General features: G+C 41.8%; 2 protein-coding genes across 2 annotated transcripts in view; one reads left to right on the top strand and one right to left on the bottom strand.

Moving 5' to 3' along the window:
- The window catches only part of pla2g4ab (phospholipase A2, group IVAb (cytosolic, calcium-dependent)), a 64,805-nt gene extending 54,665 nt beyond the window's left edge, over positions 1-10,140 (bottom strand). The window contains exons 1-2 of the mRNA XM_031785571.1: positions 8,935-10,140; positions 7,180-7,329 (exon numbers count right to left, since the gene is read on the bottom strand). Of these exons, the coding sequence (XP_031641431.1) occupies positions 7,180-7,212 (33 nt within the window). The 5' untranslated portion in view covers positions 7,213-7,329; positions 8,935-10,140. The remainder of the gene's footprint in view (positions 1-7,179; positions 7,330-8,934) is intronic.
- A 2,990-nt stretch (positions 10,141-13,130) lies between these two features.
- On the top strand, positions 13,131-21,443 carry ptgs2b (prostaglandin-endoperoxide synthase 2b). The gene is made up of 10 exons (XM_020499570.2): positions 13,131-13,271; positions 13,621-13,737; positions 13,847-13,990; positions 14,179-14,322; positions 14,835-15,016; positions 15,176-15,259; positions 15,368-15,614; positions 16,199-16,485; positions 16,710-16,857; positions 20,195-21,443. Exons 1-10 carry the CDS (start codon positions 13,208-13,210, stop codon positions 20,605-20,607), a joined length of 1,830 nt encoding a protein of 609 aa, XP_020355159.1. The 5' UTR covers positions 13,131-13,207; the 3' UTR covers positions 20,608-21,443.
- Positions 21,444-22,263: the final 820 nt, after the last annotated feature.

The following is a 22,263-nucleotide window of genomic DNA, read 5'->3' as shown; positions in this document are numbered from 1 at the left end:
CTCACTGAACTTCTGGAGACAGTTTGCTGCACTGAAAGTAAAGGGGCTGAATAATTTTGCACGCCCAATTTTTCAGTTTTTGATTTGTTAAAAAAGTTTGAAATATCCAATAAATGTCGTTCCACTTCATGATTGTGTCCCACTTGTTGTTGATTCTTCACAAAAAAATACAGTTTTATATCTTTATGTTTGAAGCCTGAAATGTGGCAAAAGGTCGCAAAGTTCAAGGGGGCCGAATACTTTCGCAAGGCACTGTATACCTGCTGGAGCGCGTGCTACAGGTGGGTGCTGCTACAGTGACCAGCGAGCTGAGATAAAGGGGGACTTTACCTAGCAGGGTCTTGTAGATGACCTGTAGCCAGTGGGTTTGGCGACGAGTATGAAGCGAGGGCCAGCCAACAAGAGCGTACAGGTCGCAGTGGTGGGTAGCATATGGGGCTATGGTGACAAAACGGATGGCACTGTGATAGACTGCATCCAATTTATTGAATAGGGTATTGGAGGCTATTTTGTAAATGACACCGCCGAAGTCGAGGATCGGTAGGATGGTCAGTTTTACAAGGGTATGTTTGGCAGCATGAGTGAAGGATGCTTTGTTGCGAAATAGGAAGCCAATTCTAGATTTAACTTTGGATTGGAGATGTTTAATGTGAGTCTGGAAGGAGAGTTTACAGTCTAACCAGACACCTAGTTATTTGTAGTTGTTTCACATATTCTAAGTCAGAACCGTCCAGAGTAGTGATGTTGGACGGGCGAGCAGGTGCAGGCAGCGATCGGTTGAAGAGCATGCATTTAGTTTTACTTGTATTTAAGAGCAATTGGAGGCCACGGAAGGAGAGTTGTATGGCATTGAAGCTCGTCTGGAGGGTTGTTAACACAGTGTCCAAAGAAGGGCCAGAAGTATACAGAATGGTGTCGTCTGCATAGAGGTGGATCAGAGACTCACCAGCAGCAAGAGCGACATCATTGATGTATACAGAGAAGAGAGTCGGTCCAAGAATTGAACCCTGTGGCACCCCCATAGAGACTGCCAGAGGCCAGGACAACAGGCCCTCCGATTTGACACACTGAACTCTATCAGAGAAGTAGTTGGTGAACCAGGCGAGGCAATCATTTGAGAAACCAAGGCTATCGAATCTGCCGATGAGGATGAGGTGATTGACAGAGTCGAATCCCTTGGCCAGGTCAATGAATACGGCTGCACAGAATTGTTTCTTATCGATGGTGGTTAAGATATCGTTTAGGACCTTGAGCGTGGCTGAGGTGCACCCATGACCAGCTCTGAAAACAGATTACATAGCGGAGAAGGTGCGGTGGGATTCGAAATGGTCAGTAATCTGTTTGTTGACTTGGCTTTCGAAGACCTTAGAAAGGCAGGGTATGATAGATATAGGTCTGTAACAGTTTGGGTCAAGTGTGTCCCCCCCTTTGAAGAGGGGGATGACCGCAGCTGCTTTCCAATCTTTGGGAATCTCAGACGACACGAAAGAGAGGTTGAACAGGCTAGTAATAGGGGTTGCAACAATTTCGGCGGGTTAATTTTAGAAAGAAAGTCCAGATGGTCTAGCCCGGCTGATTTGTAGGGGTCCACATTTTGCAGCTCTTTCAGAACATCAGCTGACTGGATTTGGGAGAAGGAGAAATGGGGAAGGCTTGGGCGAGTTGCTGTGGGGGGTGCAGTGCTGTTGACCGGGGTAGCCAGGTGAAAAGCATGGCCAGCTGTAGAAAAATGCTTATTGAAATTCGCAATTACAGTGGATTTATCGGTGGTGACAGTGTTTCCTATCCTCAGTGCAGTGGGCAGCTGGGAGGATGTGTTCTTATTCTCCATGGACTTTACAGTGTCCCAGAACTTTTTTGAGTTTGTGTTGCAGGAAGCAAATTTCTGCTTGAAAAAGCTAACTGCCTGTATATATTGGTTTCTAGCTTCCCTGAAAAGTTGTATATCACGGGGGCTGTTCGATGCTAATGCAGAACACCATAGGATGTTTTTGTGTTGGTTAAGGGCAGTCAGGGCTGGAGAGAACCAAGGGCTATATCTGTTCCTGGTTCTACATTTCTTGAATGGGGCATGCTTATTTAAGATGGTGAGGAAGGCATTTAAAAAAAGTAACCAGGCATCCTCTACTGACGGGATGAGGTCAATATCCTTCCAGGTCGATTAGAAAGGCCTGCTAGCTGAAGTGTTTCAGGGAGCGTTTGACAGTGATGAGTGGAGGTCGTTTGACCGCTGACCCATTACGGATGCAGGCAATGAGGCAGTGATCGCTGAGATCTTGGTTGAAGACAGCAGAGGTGTATTTAGAGGGCAAGTTGGTTAGGATGATATCTATGAGGGTGCCCGTGTTTACGGCTTTGGGGTGGTACCTGGTAGGTTCATTGATCATTTGTGTGAGATTGAGGACATCAAGCTTAGATTGTAGGATGACTGGGGTGTTAAGCATGTTCCAGTTTAGGTCGCCTAGCAGCACGAGCTCTGAAGATAGATGGGGGGCAATCAGTTCACATATGGTGTCCAGAGCACAGCTGCGAGCAGAGGGTGGTCTATAGCAGGCGGCAACGGTGAGAGACATGTTTTTAGAGAGGTGGATTTTTAAAGGTTCAAATTGTTTGGGTACAGACCTGGATACAATTTCTGTGTACAATTTCAACTGTGATTTGTGTCCAAACCTGGGCTGAAGATGATAACCTGTGTCTTGTGAGTCCTATCCTTCTCTTACTGGTTTTATTTCACCTTTATTTAACCAGGTAGGCCAGTTAAGAACAAGTTGTCATTTACAACTGCGACCTGGCTAAGATAAAGCATTGCAGGGCGACAAAAAACAACAACACAGAGTTACACATAAACAAACGTACAGTCAAATAACACAAAATAAAAGAAAAATTGAAAGATCTACATACAGTGTGAGCAAATGTAGAAGAGTAGAGAAGAAAGGCAATAAATAGGCCATAGAGGCGAAAATAATTGTTGAGTGATATATGTGCAGATGATGATGTGCAAGTAGAGATACTGGGGTGCAAAAGAGCAAGAGGGTAAGTAATAATATGGGGATGAGGTAGTCGGGTGTGCTATTTACAGATTGGCTGTGTACAGGTACTGTGAAAGACAATCAGATCCCGCACTCCTACTATGGGCAGACAACTGTAGTTTTGTTGCTTTCTTTTTGTTTTAGGTCATTTGTAAACAGAAGGTATGATGATGTCATTTTGTCTTATCACCATTCCCCTGGAAGTGAACCTGCAGATCTGCTAGTCTCCACTACAGCATAGCAGTGATGAGTGAGGCTTCGCAGCAGGCATAGACTTTCAATAGGAACTGAGCAGCCAACGGGGCTACAGTGGAATATCTCCATGTCAAGACAACAGGGCACATTTGTAGTGGGGTAATATTTGATATGTGTATATTATATTTACCTCACATGTGACCCGTGATAAGAATAAGACTATGCAATTAGCCTATTCAAATGTTTACTTGACTCCTTAAAGATAATTAAAATATGCAAGAGACTATTCCCCCTCAGGAGACAGAAAAGATTTAGCATGGGTTCCCAGATCCTCCAAAAGTTCTACAGCTGCACCATCGAGAGCATCCTGACTGGTTGCATCACTGCCTGGTATGACAACTGCTCGGCATCTGACCATAAGGTGCTACAGAGGGTAGTGCGTGCAGCCCAGTACATCACTGCCAACCAGGACCTCTATACTAGGCGGTGTCAGAGAAAGGCCCCGAAAAATTGTCAAACACTCCAGCCAGCCCAGTCAAAGCCTCGTTACTGTTATTATATTGTGTAACTTTTTTTAAACTTTGGTTTATTTAGTAAATATTTTCTTGTCTCTTGCTTATCTTAAAACTGCATTGTTGGTTAAGGGCTTGTAAGTAAGCATTTCATAGTAAGGTGGTTTTATTCTGCGCATGTGAAAAATAACATTTGATTTGATTCAGTTGAGTTACAGTAATAGGCAATCAAGAAATGTCTGAGAATGGAATTCTAAATAGTCTATTTAATTACTTTTTCAAATGAAAGATGCATTATACAAGGAATAAACTTATGTTACAAATTATTAACAAGCATTACAAGACATTACTCTAAGCATGATCAGAGAGGGAGAGTGAGAGAGAAGTCATGACCTGAAAGGCCATGCCCCAAGAGTCCCTGGGGTGGAGAGAGAAGTCATGACCTGAAAGGCCATGCCCCAAGAGACCCTGGGGTGGAGAGAGAAGTCATGACCTGAAAGGCCATGCCCCAAGAGACCCTGGGGTAGAGAGAGAAGTCATGACCTGAAAGGCCATGCCCCAAGAGACCCTGGGGTGGAGAGAGAAGTCATGACCTGAAAGGCCATGCCCCAAGAGACCCTGGGGTGGAGAGAGAAGTCATGACCTGAAAGGCCATGCCCCAAGAGACCCTGGGGTGGAGAGAGAAGTCATGACCTGAAAGGCCATGCCCCAAGAGACCCTGGGGTGGAGAGAGAAGTCATGACCTGAAAGGCCATGCCCCAAGAGACCCTGGGGTGTAGGTATCTAACCAGTGCAGGTCAGCAACAAAAAAGAGAAAGAGGCAATTAATCTAAGACCCTTTATAACATCTGATTATGTGTAGATAAAGAATCTGAGTTGTTGACCAATACCATGTTGAGTTAACTGTTGAGTTAACTTCCAATCAGATGTCAAACCTACAAGATGTAAAGACAACTGAACCTCTGCTACCCAGAGGTGTGACAAGATGGGGTTGGTGAGATAACACATAGAATGTTGAATTCCTAAGACAACAGAAAGGAAATCCTTGCATACAGTTGATCTGAGTCACTTCGGGGGCTGGGCCACCCTACACCTTCTTTATCCTATCATGATGAACACTAGGCCTGCCCCTAGCCCTGAGAGCTGTACTGAGAAGACATCTGTAATGAGAAAAGAGCTGTAGTGAGAAGAGAGCTGTAGTGAGAAGACAGCTGTAGTGAGAAGACATCTGTAATGAGAAGAGAGCTGTAGTGAGAAGACAGCTGTAGTGAGAAGAGAGCTGTAGTGAGAAGACAGCTGTAGTGAGAAGACAGCTGGAGTGAGAAGAGAGCCGTAGTGAGAAGAGAGCTGTAGTGAGAGCAGAGCTGTAGTGAGAAGACAGCTGTAGTGAGAAGACAGCTGTTGTGAGAAGGGAGCCGTAGTGAGAAGAGAGCTGTAGCGAGAGCAGAGCTGTAGTGAGAAGAGAGCTGTAGTGAGAAGACAGCTGTAGTGAGAAGACAGCTGTAGTGAAAAGACAGCTGTAGTGAGAAGAGAGCTGTAGTGAGAGCAGAGCTGTAGTGAGAATACAGCTGTAGTGAGAAGACAGCTGTAGTGAGAAGAGAGCTGTAGTGAGAAGACAGCTGTAGTGAGAAGACAGCTGGAGTGAGAAGAGAGCTGTAGTGAGAAGAGAGCTGTAGTGAGAGCAGAGCTGTAGTGAGAAGACAGCTGTAGTGAGAAGACAGCTGTTGTGAGAAGGGAGCCGTAGTGAGGAGAGAGCTGTAGTGAGAGCAGAGCTGTAGTGAGAAGAGAGCTGTAGTGTTTAAAATATATATATATTTAACTTGGCAAGTCAATTGAGAACCAACACTAATTTACAATGATGGCCTACACCGGCCAAACCCAGACAACGCTGGGCCAATTGTGTGTCGCCCTACGGGGCTCCCAATCACGGCCGGTTGTGATACAGTCTGGATTCGAACCAGGGTGTCTGTAGTGACACCTCAAGCACTGAGATGCAGTGCCTTAGACTGCTGCACCACTCAAGAACTCCTTGGACACTGTGCTATCTAACCTCCAAACGAGCTTCAATGCCATACAACTCTCCTTCCGTGGCCTCCTGCTGCTCTTAAACTCTAGTAAAACCAAATGCATGCTTTTCAACCGTTCACTGCCTGCACCCACACGCCCGACTAGCATCACCACCCTGGATGGTTCCGACCTAGAATATGTGGACATCTATAAGTACCTAGGTGTCTGGCTAGACTGTAAACAATCGTTCCAGACTCATATCAAACATCTCCAATCTAAAATCAAATCTAGAGTCGGCTTTCTATTTCGCAACAAAGCCTCCTTCACTCACGCTGCAAAACTTACCCTAGTAAAACTGACTATCATACCGATCCTCGTCTTCGGCGATGTCATCTACAAAATAGCTTCCAATACTCTACACAGCAAACTGGATGCAGTTTATCACAGTGCCATCCGTTTTGTTACTAAAGCACCTTATACCACCCACCACTGCGACCTGTATGCTCTAGTCGGCTGGCCCTCGCTACATATTCATCGCCAGACCCACTGGTTCCAGGTCATCTACAAGTCCATGCTAGGTAAAGCTCCGCCTTATCTCAGTTCACTGGTCACGATGGCAACACCCACCCGTAGCACGCGCTCCAGCAGGTGTATCTCACTGATCATCCCTAAAGCCAACACCTCATTTGGCCGCCTTTCCTTCCAGTTCTCTGCTGCCTGCGACTGGAACAAATTGCAAAAATCGTTGAAGTTGGAGACTTTTATCTCCCTCACCAACTTTAAACATCTGCTATCTGAGCAGCTAACCGATCGCTGCAGCTGTACATAGTCCATCGATAAATAGCCCACCCAATTTACCTACCTCATCCCCATACTCTTTTTATTTATTTACTTTTCTGCTCTTTTGCACACCAGTATCTCTACCTGCACATGACCATCTGATCATTTATCACTCCAGTGTTCTGTGCTATTGACTTGTTAATTGTTTACTCCATGTGTAACTCTGTGTTGTTGTCTGTTCACACTGCTATGCTTTATCTTGGCCAGGTCGCAGTTGTAAATGAGAACTTGTTCTCAACTAGCTTACCTGGTTAAATAAAGGTAAAATAAAATAAATCTAATAAAAACGAGTGAGATGAGAACTGTAGTGAGAACAGAGCTGCCCACTAATCTAATGTTGATAGATCGAGATGGAACAAATATAAGGTTTTCTACTGAAGTAATACTGGTTTATCGGAAACACTATGTGGCCAAAGATAGTCTTATCTAGAGTAGTAGGTTCCTTCTTATTCCTGGAGCACATGACTCACTGGACTTAAGGTGAAGTTGTAAGAAGCTGTTTGTTACACTACCAAAATACCAAGTAAATGTATGCAAAACATGCAGTATAGTAAATACCTAAGAATTTGAATGTAACCGGACATGTGTGGACTTACAATAATGTACTGGTAGGGGTCTATGGAAGACATGGTTGGCTGGTGGGAGAGTTGGTGTCAGCTACTGTAGGAGGAGAGTCTCTGTCCAGTCTCCAAATGTGTCCTTGAACTTAAGCAGATCCTCCAGGAACACTGGGTAGAATCTACAGACTGGGGACACACAGAGCATCATTATGTAAAGGCAGATATGACACATGGTAACTTGTGGCAGTTAGTGAAACAATAGCTTTGCTTGACAGTTGTATACTGTCCAAGTCTAATGACACGTTGCTGGTGAGTGAAACAGCTTGAAACAGTGATGATGTAAAATACTAATAACTTGAAATAACTGGTTATAACTGGTTATCAGCTACTGAAATAACTGGTTATCAGCTACTGAAATAACTGGTTATCAGCTACTGTAGTGAGTGTAGGACCAGGGAGAGGGGATGTACTGAAGCCACAAGACTGAGATAGGCCTGTGTGTGTGTGTGTGTGTGTGTGTGTGTGTGTGTGTGTGTGTGTGTGTGTGTGTGTGTGTGTGTGTGTGTGTGTGTGTGTGTGTGTGTGTGTGTGTGCGTGCGGCGTGCGTGCGTGTGCGTGTCTGAGAGAGATAGAGGCCTATGTGACTCAGCGAAGTGAGAGATGCTACCGCAGCCTAATAATTTGTGTGTGTGTGTGTATGTGTTGTGTGTGTGTGTGTATTACAGTAGACCACAAGCCCAGTGTGGCTCCAAGGCTCCCCTCAGTTGTTCAACAAAGCGCAGCATTTCTGTGAAGAGTTCATGCACGTAGTGTGGTTGTGTGTCCGCAGTGCTGGTCACGTAGTTTGAATGGATGGTCCAAGTTCTGAATGAGCCTATTTGGGCTGTGACGTGGTGACCTGCATGTATTCCACATTTCTGAACGATCCATCCACAAAGCAATAAGAGCTGAGTGGATTGGACAGGAACACAGACAGCTTGGCCTGACCACTGAGTGGGCTTATGGTTATTTTAGTACAAGAAAGCTGTGCCAATGTGCTTAACTATCTATCTGGTCTCCTCATTAAATTAGAATTAAATTACAATAATGGTTATTCATTCAAAAGTCAATTCAATGACTGAATTGTGATGTTCCTAAACACAAGACCATGGACTTAGCCATACCTGTAATCAACAGGCTTAAGTGCCATGTTGTTATACTAGTGTTGTTATTATACAAAAAGGTATCTGCTCATAGACCATGGCTGGACACGCTGACTGCATCAAATGAATGTAATAACAAAAGCGAAGGGAAAGTAATAACATTTTACATGGCAAAACACAGCAATGAAAACAAATGATGCTCCAATCCATATTAATAACCTACATTTGCCAAATATCTTCAGTGGAATTGATAAGTTGATGATGAGTTGCATAATATCTTTCAAATTAGAGTTTAACATGTGAAAGTGTTTAAAAACGTTTTAAAACTAAAATGTCTTGTTGATTTAGGCTATTCTATTCTTGTTGAAGTTAACACAATCATTTTCAAATTAGAATAATATATTTCAAGTTCTGATCGAATAATAATCGAATTCTATAGTGGTCTAATAAGGCAATGTACTGCCGTTGACTTGCCGCTTACGGAAACATCAAGTTAATACACTGACTCGACACACCACCGCGCACAGCAAACTCGAAAAGCGCAGTGTCCAAAGTTAAATAGGCAACAGCAACATACAGAACAGGCTTTACGTGTTTGTATTGTAACAAACATGCAACACTGAGGAATGACAGTTATGTGTCCACCTACCTTGAGAACAATATCAGCGCATAAATCCTAGGAAATATGTCATCAACGCCTGAAGTATGGCTCCACTGTATACGGTATACGATGAGCCGGAGGAGGTGCTAAACACCGCCTCTCGAAAAACGTACACACCTCGCGGAACTCAATTTTAAGCTTTGGTCATTTAGGAAGTGATAATTTATGGGGAGACTAATCGAAAACTGAAATTTGGCGCAAGGGTTGTATCAGAGACATTGTTCGCTACTTATCTGACCTCAAAGGCTGCCCATGAGAGTTGGAAGACTTGAGAAAATCCCTGAGAGAAGTATGATGCAACCTGCGGATGTTTCAATTTCTTTTCTACTGAGCCATTTACTTTATCTTCGTATTATTATATTTTATTCTTGTTGCATTGTGCAGAGGGAACCTGCAAGTAAGCATTTTGTTGGACGGTGTATACCATGTCTATCCCGTACATACGACTAAAAACATTTGAAATGTGAACTTTTGGTATGCGACGTAGGTACGCAATCTTTTCTACGAGTACAACCCTACTTCCAGCTTGGTTCTGCCAGCAGCACAAACGATATCGTGACTTTGTATGTTAATAGAAAAAACCTTCAGATTAAAAGTCCGCATTTCAAGACATTGCAATGTCGATGACTCATTCCAAATATATTACATTTTAGTCAATGCCTTTTTTATTGTGCTTAGAAGTAAATGCAAGAAGGAATTTAATGAAAACAATGTAAAATATGTATGAACAATATGGTTACCTTTTGTTTAAGACCGATATTAATCAAATAGATTGTTGACTGGTATGTTCACAATATTGAGTTGTAAAATATCTATTCTTTAGGCTGAGGCAAAAGTGGGCTTGACACTAGTCTACTCAGTAGTGTCTCTTCTAACCACTGCCAATCAATTTCTTCTGTTCTGCATGCAGCTCTGGAACCTTGACATGACGTGCTACCTTGTCCAGGACCTGCTGTTTCGACTCAATTCAGTTACAATTCAATTTAAGGGCTTTATTGGCATGGGAAACATATGTTAACATTTTGCCAAAGCAAGTGAAGTAGATAATAAAGAAAAGTGAAATAATCAATACAAATTAACAGAAAATATTAAACTCACAAAAGTTCCAAAATAATAAAGACATTACCAATGTCATATTATGTGCAAATAGTTAAAGTACAAAAGGGAAAATAAAAATAAATAAATATGGGTTGTATTTACAACGGTGTTTGTTCTTCACTGGTTGCCTTTTTCTTCTGTCAACAGGTCAAATCTCGCTGCTGTGATGGCACACTGTGGTATTTCACCCAATAGATATGGGAGTTTATCAACATTGGATTTGTTTCCAAAATCTTTGTGTATCTGTGTAATCTGAGGGACATATGTGTCTGTAATATGGTCATATATCTGGCAGGAGGTTGGGAAGTGCAGTTCAGTTTCCACCTCATTTTGTGGGCAGTGTGCACATAGCCTGTCTTCTCTTGAGAGCCATGTCTGCCTACGGTGGCATTTATCAATATCAATAGCAAATGCTCGCTGAGTCTGTACATAGTCAAAGCTTTTCTTAAGTTTGGGTCAGTTACAGTGGTCAGGTATTCTGCCACTGTGTACTCTCTGTTTAGGGCCAAATAGCATTCTAGTTTGCTCTTTTTGTTAATTCTTTCCAATGTGTCAAGGAATTCTCTTTTTGTTTTGTCATGAATTGGTTGGGTCTAATTGTGTTACTGTCCTGGGGCTCTGTGGAGTCTGTTTGTGTACAGAGCCTCTTCTCCGGGTTCAAATCTCTGTAGGTGTTTGGTTTTGTTATGGAAGGTTTGGGAAACTCTTCCTTTTAGGTGGTTGTAGAATTTAACAGCTCTTTTCTGGATTTTGATAATTAGCCAGTATTGGCCTGTCAGAGTCATGTGTATAGGTGGCGGTGAAGTCAGGAGCAGGAGAATCAAACTTAATGAAATTGAGTTGTTTAATGACTGTAAACAACACATAACTACAAAACTATGAAATAATAAAACAAAGTGGGTAAGAGGACCCGTCATGCACCAATACAAACACGAAATCTGAACAATAAACCATCTCTGACAAGGACATGAGGGGAAACAGAGGATTAAATACACAACAGGTAATGAATGGGTTTGAAACCAGGTGTGTAGTAAAACAAGACAAATGGAAAATGAAAAATGGATCAATGATGGCTAGAAGACCGGTGACGTCAAGCGCCGAGCACCGCCCGAACAAGGAGAGGCTTCGACTTCGGCAGAAGTCGTGACATGGTCTGCATACATTATTTGGTGTTTTACGTTGTACACTGATTATATCTTTTGCAGAATTCTGCATGCAGAATAGCCAACAACAAAAAAACTCACCGAATTCCAAAACGAACAAAAACGGCCCAAAATATCATTATAATATATGCACGAACTCTATCTATCACACTGTTTTGGCTGTGAAGCCCGCCTTTAAGGAGTCACCAGCACTCCGTGTTAAAACAATTACCCAGCACAAGAGACCAGATTTAAATTCTACAGACTCTTTTGAGTAATTCCAACAACATATATTAATCTGTAATTAAAAGTGTTTTTCTTCAAATATACACAATAGCTTTCAACATACCCGTATTTGTGTATTATTTCAAGAGAACTGCTGGTATAAATAAATCAATATTAACAATAAAAGTACCTCAAATTATGCATACATTTTTCCAAAGTGGTTGCAATGCTGTGGTTGCAACACAGCGTTGGTTCTGCCATCATAATTTCCTGCTGCTAAGAGAACGGTAAATACAGTTTCCGTAGACTCTCTGATACCAACCCACTCTTGTATGATCACTGCATGTAAAATATCTCCACGAGAGGTCGCGCAAAGACTGGTTGTTTACTGGTTATTTGCTAGTGGATGTTGTGATGTTGATGTTGTGATGTAGATGTTGGCTGGTGGTCTGCAAAATAATATTTAGAGTCGGTGGCCGACATTAGGCCTACAAAGTGTGAATTACATTTCCCCCCAAGCACCCATACCAAGATTGACTTGAAAAGTCTGACAATATGAGGAGCCTATAAATTAAACGTGGACATTATTCGTTGACAAATAAAATTATTAGAATTGAGATCCAGACATTGAAAGTAAGATTAACATGAGCAACATGATACATAAAACAATTAAATAACATTAATTGGGCGGAATTCAGCAGTCACATTACTGTAAGATATATATTTATTCTATCATCTCAATAGCAACAAAATGTGTAAATCAATAGGAAATAAATTAAATCAAATACTCCTTTACTATCATTCCATGTAGGGGAGAGTGAGGTAAGTTGAGCTTTTTAAATTTAAATTCAGCATTACCTTGCCAAGAGAAATATAGTATTCTTTCTAACAAATATATCTATATATATTTCAGGATGTTGTGTATCCTTGGAAATCATCAGAATTAATGTAAACATTACAGTGGTCTGTTGGCACATCTAACGGGTATAGAGTATTACTTAGTTGTTTTCATATAACCCTCTTCACATATGCTTGTGATGAAAACATTTCAATTGGCTCAAACTTTGGCTCAATTTACCCCAAGGCCATTGGCTCAACTTTCCCTAAGGCTAACATTTTGACTATATTAGCCCACACAGCTACAAGGATGAACTTTCATGCTAGGTTTAGGACCTCATATAAAGAGACCCCAAATGATGTATAGAACAGTCTTTAAATTATCTATTTTGGTTTAGAAACAAGCATAAGGAAACCTCTACCACAATAAATTAATTTGACTTGTTTTTTGGACCTAACTAGTTTACAACTTTTTCTATGTGGTTTCTTCCTTCACATAATCTATGACATGATAACCTTTTCCTACATAATTGGTCAAAATATTAATTTTGGGTATGGTTTCCTAGAATCAAGGTTATCTTAATTTACCCTCTTAGCTCAGTTTACCTCTTTGTCTCAATTTACCCCACTCTCCCCCATCATTAGGTCTATGAATAATTGTGAGTAATTGCGGATTATTTCCTATAGCTTAATTAATATTCGTTTGACTGAGATGGTTTATTATTACCAAAATTGGTGTTAAATCCCCATTACAGATATTTCCACTGGTCAATTCTAAATCGTAATCTATCGATAAAGACCAGAAGTTGAGCCCATAGCTCGGTATGTCAAACTCACGCCCACATCAAGTATTATAAAACGTGTCCTCGCAGCACACAGGTTCATTCACAACCTCAGAGTTGGATACCTCAAACGGAAGACAAAAACCAGAGTTGCGCTGTCGATAAAAAAACATTGGAATGAACAGAATCATATCTGCGCTTCTATTTCTGCCTCTGGGCATAATATTTGTCTGCGAAGGAGGTAAGAACATGATGCGATATAAGTTATTAAACTTTGATGCAGTTTAAATGTGTTCGTTTGAACATATCATATGCGCAACGTGTTAATAACAAAATGTGTATAAACAGTTTATTGACCTTTCTAACCATTTTTCAATCAGCTATCGAAGCATTATGAGTTTCTTTTTATGCTATATAAAAAAAGGGATTTGATAGCCTAGGCTATATTTGGATATATAGGCCTATCTATGTGAATGATTTGATACAGTATGTAGGTCTATATGTACATAGAAATTATCAGATAATGACATGTTTTTGTGATCATAATTTATTACACTCAGTCTAACCTAACCAAAAATGTGTCTATGCAGGCAACCCTTGCTGTTCACAGCCATGCCTGAACCGCGGAGTGTGTACTGCCATGGGCTCAGAAGACTATGAGTGCGACTGCACACGCACTGGATTCTATGGCCACAACTGCACACAACGTAACGTACATCCAATATATACCGATAGCTGTATAAAAATCAACATAAAAACAACTCAATCTTTTCTCTCTAGACACTTAATTAATATGCTTTCATTTGGATTTGACAGCTGAATTTTTCACGTGGATTAAAGTGTCTCTGAAGCCTACCCCAAACACAGTGCATTACCTCCTCACCAACTACAAGGGGGTCTGGAACATCATCAATAGCATTTCATTCCTCAGGGATGCTATCATGAGATATGTTCTGACATGTGAGTTGAGTTCAATAATGTCATAGTCTTCATTAGCGTTTCTCTCTTGCCATTTGACAATGTCAAAACTATTGATGTGAAGTTTTGCATTGTCAAAACTATTTGATAATTAGGGTTACAATAACATATAAAGTTATCCCTGTTTATTTTGAGTTCATATTAATCAATTTTGTTCTCGCTCTCTCAAGCCCGCTCTCATCTGATCGACAGTCCACCGACCTTCAATGCGGACTATAATTATAAAAGCTGGGAAGCCTACTCCAACCTGTCCTACTACACACGAACCCTCCCTCCTCTGCCCAAGGATTGCCCAACCCCTATGGGAGTCGTAGGTAATCTCTCTCTCTCTCTCTCTCTCTCTCCAAACCTGTTCTCTCAGATAGATAAAAAAACGTGTCTAACCTCCATTACATCATGCACATGCCCGACAGTCCTTGTAGCGTAGAGTTGGCTGTTCACTGAGGTTTTCTATGAGGCAAAATCACAGCACAAATTCATACTCAATGAGCGACACTGGCATTCTTGTGGCATTCCCATACAGTGATTGTAGCATACTAATTGTAATGAGAAAGGATGTTTCACTGATTTCAACACAGAGATTTTGCAATGGCGGATATCGGGCAACACCTTTTTGATACTGTTACCTCACAGAGGCTTGCTTTTGGTTTGGTGGACATAGGATCAGGTTAGGTTGTTTCCATGCAAAATGTTCATTTGAAAGATATATAAAGAAAAACAATCAAACTATAATTTAGCCATTGATTAGTAATTCATTCCAAGTATAAACTCAAATTGAAAGTGAGAGTCTCTAAATTGACAGAAATATTGTATTTCCCCCATGCAGGTAAGATAGAGCTACCTGATGCTAAGATGCTGGCTGAGAAGCTCCTGATCAGGAGGAAATTTATCCCCGACCCCCAGGGTTCCAGCTTGATGTTTGCTTTTTTCGCCCAACACTTCACCCACCAGTTCTTCAAATCTGACCAGAAGATGGGGCCGGCATTTACTAAAGCCAAGGGCCACGGGGTGGGTAGACTATATACATGTATATATAACTACACAGCACAGCACACAGCAGACATGCACTGAACAATACAACATGGTTTCACCCAGAGAGGTGGAGTTAACTGAAAGAAGACGTATGTATATAGGCCTATGTGACTGATTTCGATGCTTGTTTTCTAGGTGGACCTTGGTCACATCTACGGGGAAAACCTTGAGAGGCAACATAAACTGCGGCTCTTCAAGGATGGCAAGCTGAAGTTTCAGGTACTGAACAGATCTTGTCAACCATAAACCACCTTGAACATCACTGAACTTATACTGTTTGTCACAGCTCCAGCTGACAGTCTCTTCTCTCACCTTTTCTCTCTCTAGGTGCTGGATGGAGAGGTGTACCCACCTACAGTGAAAGAGGTTGGGGCTGATATGCACTACCCTCCCCATGTCCCTGAGTCTCACCGCTTCGCTGTGGGCCATGAGGCATTCGGCCTGGTGCCTGGTCTCATGATGTACGCTACTATCTGGCTGAGGGAACACAACCGCGTCTGTGATGTCCTGAAGGAGGTCCATCCGGACTGGGATGATGATAGGCTCTTCCAGACATCACGCCTCATTCTCATTGGTGAGTTGTCTAAGCGGGCAGCATGTGGAAAAAAGAGGTGTAGGACTTGCTGCTCATTATTATATGATGTGCTTATACTCATGTGGTCAGATCTTACATAGTATCTGGATTAACATTGTGTATTGTAACTTGTGCCCATCAAATACTGTAGGTTAGCTGAATTTGCAAACAGCTGTTCTTTGTTTCTAAAATAGAGACATCTAGATCCAATATTTGACTAAATTGCGAGCTAATGAACCGCAGTATGACCCCATTTCCTCTGGATGGGTCTGGTCACAGGGAGTGGTATTCTCCTTCACATCAACTTCTCTATAGTTAAGTGTTAATGGCTGCTACCTAAAGTTGTCGGTCGGTCACATTGTTAATATGCCAGATGAGTCGGCAGTTCAGTGGTACCATACAAATAGGGGTAGGTGAGAATTGATAACACTGAGACATTATTTTAAAATTGACTTTATGGAGGAATGAAAGGTTTTTAATAACTTCTAACTGCTCTATCTTGTAAAAGACTAGGTGAAGAAATAAATAATATAACAAAACAAAATACTCTAACTAATTGTCCCTCCCCTTGCTCCTTCTTATAGGTGAGACCATCAAGATTGTGATTGAGGACTACGTGCAGCACCTGAGCGGCTACAACTTCAAGCTGAAGTTCGACCCGGAGCTTCTCTTCAAAGAGCGTTTCCAGTATCAGAACCGCATCTCGTCAGAGTTCAACACCCTGTACCACTGGCACCCACTGATGCCTGATGCCTTCCACATACAGGAGCAGGTCTACTCCTACCCCCAGTTTGTCTTCAACACCTCCGTGGTCACCACACACGGCATCTCCAACCTGGTGGCGTCCTTTACCAAGCAGATCGCTGGACGGGTGAGAGACTCTGTGTGGGATTTAAGTTGTGGGCTCTGAGTGGCCACTTAAGGTGGCTGAAGTATGGGTGGATGAATTTGCATGTTATTGTGTTTTAAGCAAACTTAATCCAACTATTGTACCTCAGTGTTTACCCTGAGGGAATGTCAGTAATTCAAAATAAAGAGAAACTCATTGTTGTTTGAGGCTGGTCGACTTACTTCCTCTCCCTCGTCCGTCCTCAGGTTGCTGGAGGTCGTAACGTCCCCCCAGCAGTGATGATGGTGGCTCTGAAGTCCATAGAGAACAGCAGACAGATGCGCTACCAGTCCCTCAACGCCTACAGGAAACGTTTCTCCATGAAGCCATACGCCTCCTTCGAAGACCTCACAGGTGAGAGAACCACCATTAGCATCACAGCTATAACATAAACACTGATCACCCTGTAAACATTGAGATTGAGTTAGATTATTATGTAGTGATGAATTAGTGTAATTCCCATTTAAAAGTAGAAGGTGTAACATCCTACTATCCTGTTTGGACAGGAAATCATTAAAACCAGTTAAGACTGGTACTAAATAACTCTAATAACTAAAGGTGCCTCTAGTTGCTACTGATATAATAGCATAGTTCACATTTGCATTTTAAATGTGACATTTTTTTAAACTTTTTGAAATAGTAATAAAACTGGCCTGGACAGATATAGTAGATCCTGGACAGATATAGTAGATCCTGGACAGATCTAGTAGATCCTGGACAGATATAGTAGATCCTGGACAGATCTAGTAGATCCTGGACAGATATAGTAGATCCTGGACAGATATAGTAGATCCTGGACAGATATAGTAGATCCTGGACAGATATAGTAGATCCTGGACAGATATAGTAGATCCTGGACAGATATAGTAGATCCTGGACAGATCTAGTAGATCCTGGACAGATATAGTAGATCCTGGACAGATATAGTAGATCCTGGACAGATATAGTAGATCCTGGACAGATATAGTAGATCCTGGACAGATCTAGTAGATCCTGGACAGATATAGTAGATCCTGGACAGATATAGTAGATCCTGGACAGATATAGTAGATCCTGGACAGATCTAGTAGATCCTGGACAGATATAGTAGATCCTGGACAGATCTAGTAGATCCTGGACAGATATAGTAGATCCTGGACAGATATAGTAGATCCTGGACAGATATAGTAGATCCTGGACAGATCTAGTAGATCCTGGACAGATATAGTAGATCCTGGACAGATCTAGTAGATCCTGGACAGATATAGTAGATCCTGGACAGATATAGTAGATCCTGGACAGATATAGTAGATCCTGGACAGATCTAGTAGATCCTGGACAGATATAGTAGATCCTGGACAGATCTAGTAGATCCTGGACAGATATAGTAGATCCTGGACAGATATAGTAGATCCTGGACAGATATAGTAGATCCTGGACAGATATAGTAGATCCTGGACAGATATAGTAGATCCTGGACAGATATAGTAGATCCTGGACAGATATAGTAGATCCTGGACAGATATAGTAGATCCTGGACAGATCTAGTAGATCCTGGACAGATCTAGTAGATCCTGGACAGATCTAGTAGATCCTGGACAGATATAGTAGATCCTGGACAGATCTAGTAGATCCTGGACAGATATAGTAGATCCTGGACAGATATAGTAGATCCTGGACAGATATAGTAGATCCTGGACAGATATAGTAGATCCTGGACAGATATAGTAGATCCTGGACAGATATAGTAGATCCTGGACAGATCTAGTAGATCCTGGACAGATATAGTAGATCCTGGACAGATATAGTAGATCCTGGACAGATATAGTAGATCCTGGACAGATATAGTAGATCCTGGACAGATATAGTAGATCCTGGACAGATATAGTAGATCCTGGACAGATCTAGTAGATCCTGGACAGATATAGTAGATCCTGGACAGATATAGTAGATCCTGGACAGATATAGTAGATCCTGGACAGATCTAGTAGATCCTGGACAGATCTAGTAGATCCTGGACAGATATAGTAGATCCTGGACAGATATAGTAGATCCTGGACAGATATAGTAGATCCTGGACAGATATAGTAGATCCTGGACAGATATAGTAGATCCTGGACAGATCTAGTAGATCCTGGACAGATATAGTAGATCCTGGACAGATATAGTAGATCCTGGACAGATCTAGTAGATCCTGGACAGATATAGTAGATCCTGGACAGATATAGTAGATCCTGGACAGATATAGTAGATCCTGGACAGATCTAGTAGATCCTGGACAGATCTAGTAGATCCTGGACAGATATAGTAGATCCTGGACAGATATAGTAGATCCTGGACAGATATAGTAGATCCTGGACAGATATAGTAGATCCTGGACAGATATAGTAGATCCTGGACAGATATAGTAGATCCTGGACAGATATAGTAGATCCTGGACAGATCTAGTAGATCCTGGACAGATCTAGTAGATCCTGGACAGATATAGTAGATCCTGGACAGATATAGTAGATCCTGGACAGATATAGTAGATCCTGGACAGATATAGTAGATCCTGGACAGATATAGTAGATCCTGGACAGATATAGTAGATCCTGGACAGATATAGTAGATCCTGGACAGATATAGTAGATCCTGGACAGATATAGTAGATCCTGTGGAGGTAAGTTCTATATTGGAGTAAACTTACAGTGGGGAAAACAGATGTGCACTTTCGTTCCAGAAAGCAGTTAGTGATGGCAGAGTGTCAGGTCTAAACAGAGGAGTGTTTGGGGAGTTGACAGGCTCTGCACTGCCTCACAGAAAGAGGAAGATTTTCTTTAAGAAAAGTGTGAGAATTAACCAGAAGGGTTTCTGTGTGTGTGAGAGATACAGTGTAAAAAAGCGAGATGTTTGGAGGACTTTTAGATTTAATCTGTTTCCATGTATATTGTATTGCATCCAGACTGTCAAACATACTCTCTAAATCCTTGCGAAACAGCTCTCAAACTGAGTAGAGTAACGTAACATTTCCCTCAGAAGCCAGGTTGAGTAGAGTAACGTAACATTTCCTTTAGAAGCCAGGTTGAGTAGAGTAACTAATGTAACATTTCCTTTAGAAGCCAGGTTGAGTAGAGTAACGTAACATTTCCTTTAGAAGCCAGGTTGAGTAGAGTAACTAATGTAACATTTCCTTTAGAAGCCAGGTTGAGTAGAGTAACTAATGTAACATTCCCTTAGAAGCCAGGTTGAGTAGAGTAACGTAACATTTCCTTTAGAAGCCAGGTTGAGTAGAGTAACTAATGTAACATTTCCTTTAGAAGCCAGGTTGAGTAGAGTAACTAATGTAACATTTCCTTTAGAAGCCAGGTTGAGTAGAGTAACGTAACATTTCCTTTAGAAGCCAGGTTGAGTAGAGTAACGTAACATTTCCTTTAGAAGCCAGGTTGAGTAGAGTAACTAATGTAACATTTCCTTTAGAAGCCAGGTTGAGTAGAGTAACGTAACATTTCCTTTAGAAGCCAGGTTGAGTAGAGTAACGTAACATTTCCTTTAGAAGCCAGGTTGAGTAGAGTAACTAATGTAACATTTCCTTTAGAAGCCAGGTTGAGTAGAGTAACTAATGTAACATTTCCTTTAGAAGCCAGGTTGAGTAGAGTAACTAATGTAACATTTCCTTTAGAAGCCAGGTTGAGTAACTAACAGAACACTTCCCTCTCTGTGTGTTTCCCAGGAGAAAAGGAGATGGCTGCAGAGCTGGAGGAGATGTATGGACATGTGGATGCTGTGGAGCTCTACCCAGGTCTGCTGGTGGAGAAGCCCAGAACCAATGCCATCTTTGGGGAGACCATGGTGGAGATGGGTGCCCCCTACTCCCTGAAAGGCCTGATGGGAAACCCCATTTGTTCACCAGAGTACTGGAAGCCCAGCACCTTTGGCGGGAGTGTCGGCTTTGACATCATCAACACTGCGTCCTTGCAGAGGCTAGTGTGCAGCAACGTCAAGGGCCCTTGCCCTGTGGCGTCCTTTCATGTGCCCGACGTAGAAGACAATAGATCCAATACCATCAATTCCAGTACAGCACAGTCGGGGAGCAACGATGTCAATCCCACAGTACTTCTGAAAGAAAGGACCACTGAGCTCTGATAAGACATCAGCTGAAATAGTTTCTGGAATTAAACTTTTAAATGTATTTTAAATGTAACTTTTTATTTATTTATTTGAATATTTATTTAATTTATTGCATCCTGGAATCTTTATTGAGAAATGTTGTTGAGAAATGTTTTCTTCTGCCTCTGATTGTTTTGACATTACTTTTGTAAGTTCAATGAAAACCAATCCTTTTAGTTGTATTTATTCTAAGAGCTAATTTAAAGATGGAATCCGCAGCGGGGGGAACAGCGCCATTGGCTGCCACATTGTCAGGATTTTTGGTCCAGATCAGCATGGTACATATTGGTCTGCAGCAGCATGGTACCAATTGGTCTGCAGCAGCATGGTACATATCGGGCTGTTCTATCACGTGTGCAGGGATGTCCGTGGGGGGAAAAAAGGGTTTGTTGTTTGCATTAATGTCTTTGTTGTTGTAATATCGTGAATGGACGTGGCTGTTTCACCATTAAGGATTACAGCTTTAATAAATTATGTTCTGTTATTGACCTCAGAAAATAGCACTGGCAATATTGTTTATGTATGTAAGTTGACTTTGTTTTAAAACTGATACTTGAATTTAACACATTTAGTTTACAGCCTGATACGATACGTTCCGCCCTAACTGCATGTTACAATGTTACATTCCACCTAACTGTTTTCTCCTCGGTGCAAGCGAAAATATAGCAGGTAAAATACTGTACCTAAAGCTAATAGGTACAAGTCATTGTACTATGATACTGTAACCCTTAAAGTATTTTCTTAGTGTTTTGTTAAAATACTTGAGCTGACTCCTTATTGTTTTAATAAAACACCATCTAATGAAATACAAACATGACTCCCTCATCTTTCCACATTTACGTAATGACCCTGCAGCCCTATTCAGATTCAGTCCTCTTGCTGCATTACTGTGATATTCTCTGCTGACTCAAGTATTGTTCTGGGGAGAGGAGGACAGCACATAATAATGGCTGGAGTGGAGCAAATGGAATGGCATCAAAACATGTGTTTGATGTATTTGACACTATTCCACTCCAGTCATTACAACGAGCCCGTCCTCCCCAATTAAGGTACCACACACACACACACACACACACACACACACACACACACGCACACACACACACACACACACACACACACACACACACACACACACACACACACACACACACACACACACACACACACACACACACACACACACACACACACACACACACACACACACACACACACACACACACAGTCTTGTACAACTAACATTGTGGGGACACACATTCAAAATCCAATTTCCCCTTAACCTAACCCGTATCCTAACCCTAAACCTAAGACTAGCTCCTAACCCTAAAACGAACCCTATCCCTTGTTATGTATATGTCAGGAGTCAGGAAGTGGGTGCAGAAGGAGATTTTAATAATGAATAAATGCAGATAAACAAAACAAGAGAACGTAAAACAAAACTGTCTGATGACTGAGGCTACTGAGGGCTAAATAAAGGGAAGGTAATCAAGGTGCTGATTAGGTCCAGGTGTGCATAATGATGGGGTGCAGGTGTGTATAATAATGGTTGCCAGGGCCGGTGGTTAGTGCGAGCGGGCGTAGGCGTGACAACCCTAAACCCAATTCTAACTCTTTTGTTTCTAACCCATG

Source organism: Oncorhynchus kisutch, linkage group LG13 (assembly GCF_002021735.2).
Source record: "Oncorhynchus kisutch isolate 150728-3 linkage group LG13, Okis_V2, whole genome shotgun sequence".
Classification (NCBI taxonomy): domain Eukaryota; kingdom Metazoa; phylum Chordata; class Actinopteri; order Salmoniformes; family Salmonidae; genus Oncorhynchus; species Oncorhynchus kisutch.
Note: the sequence above shows the minus strand (reverse complement) of the source record. Positions and strands in the feature narration are given on the sequence as shown.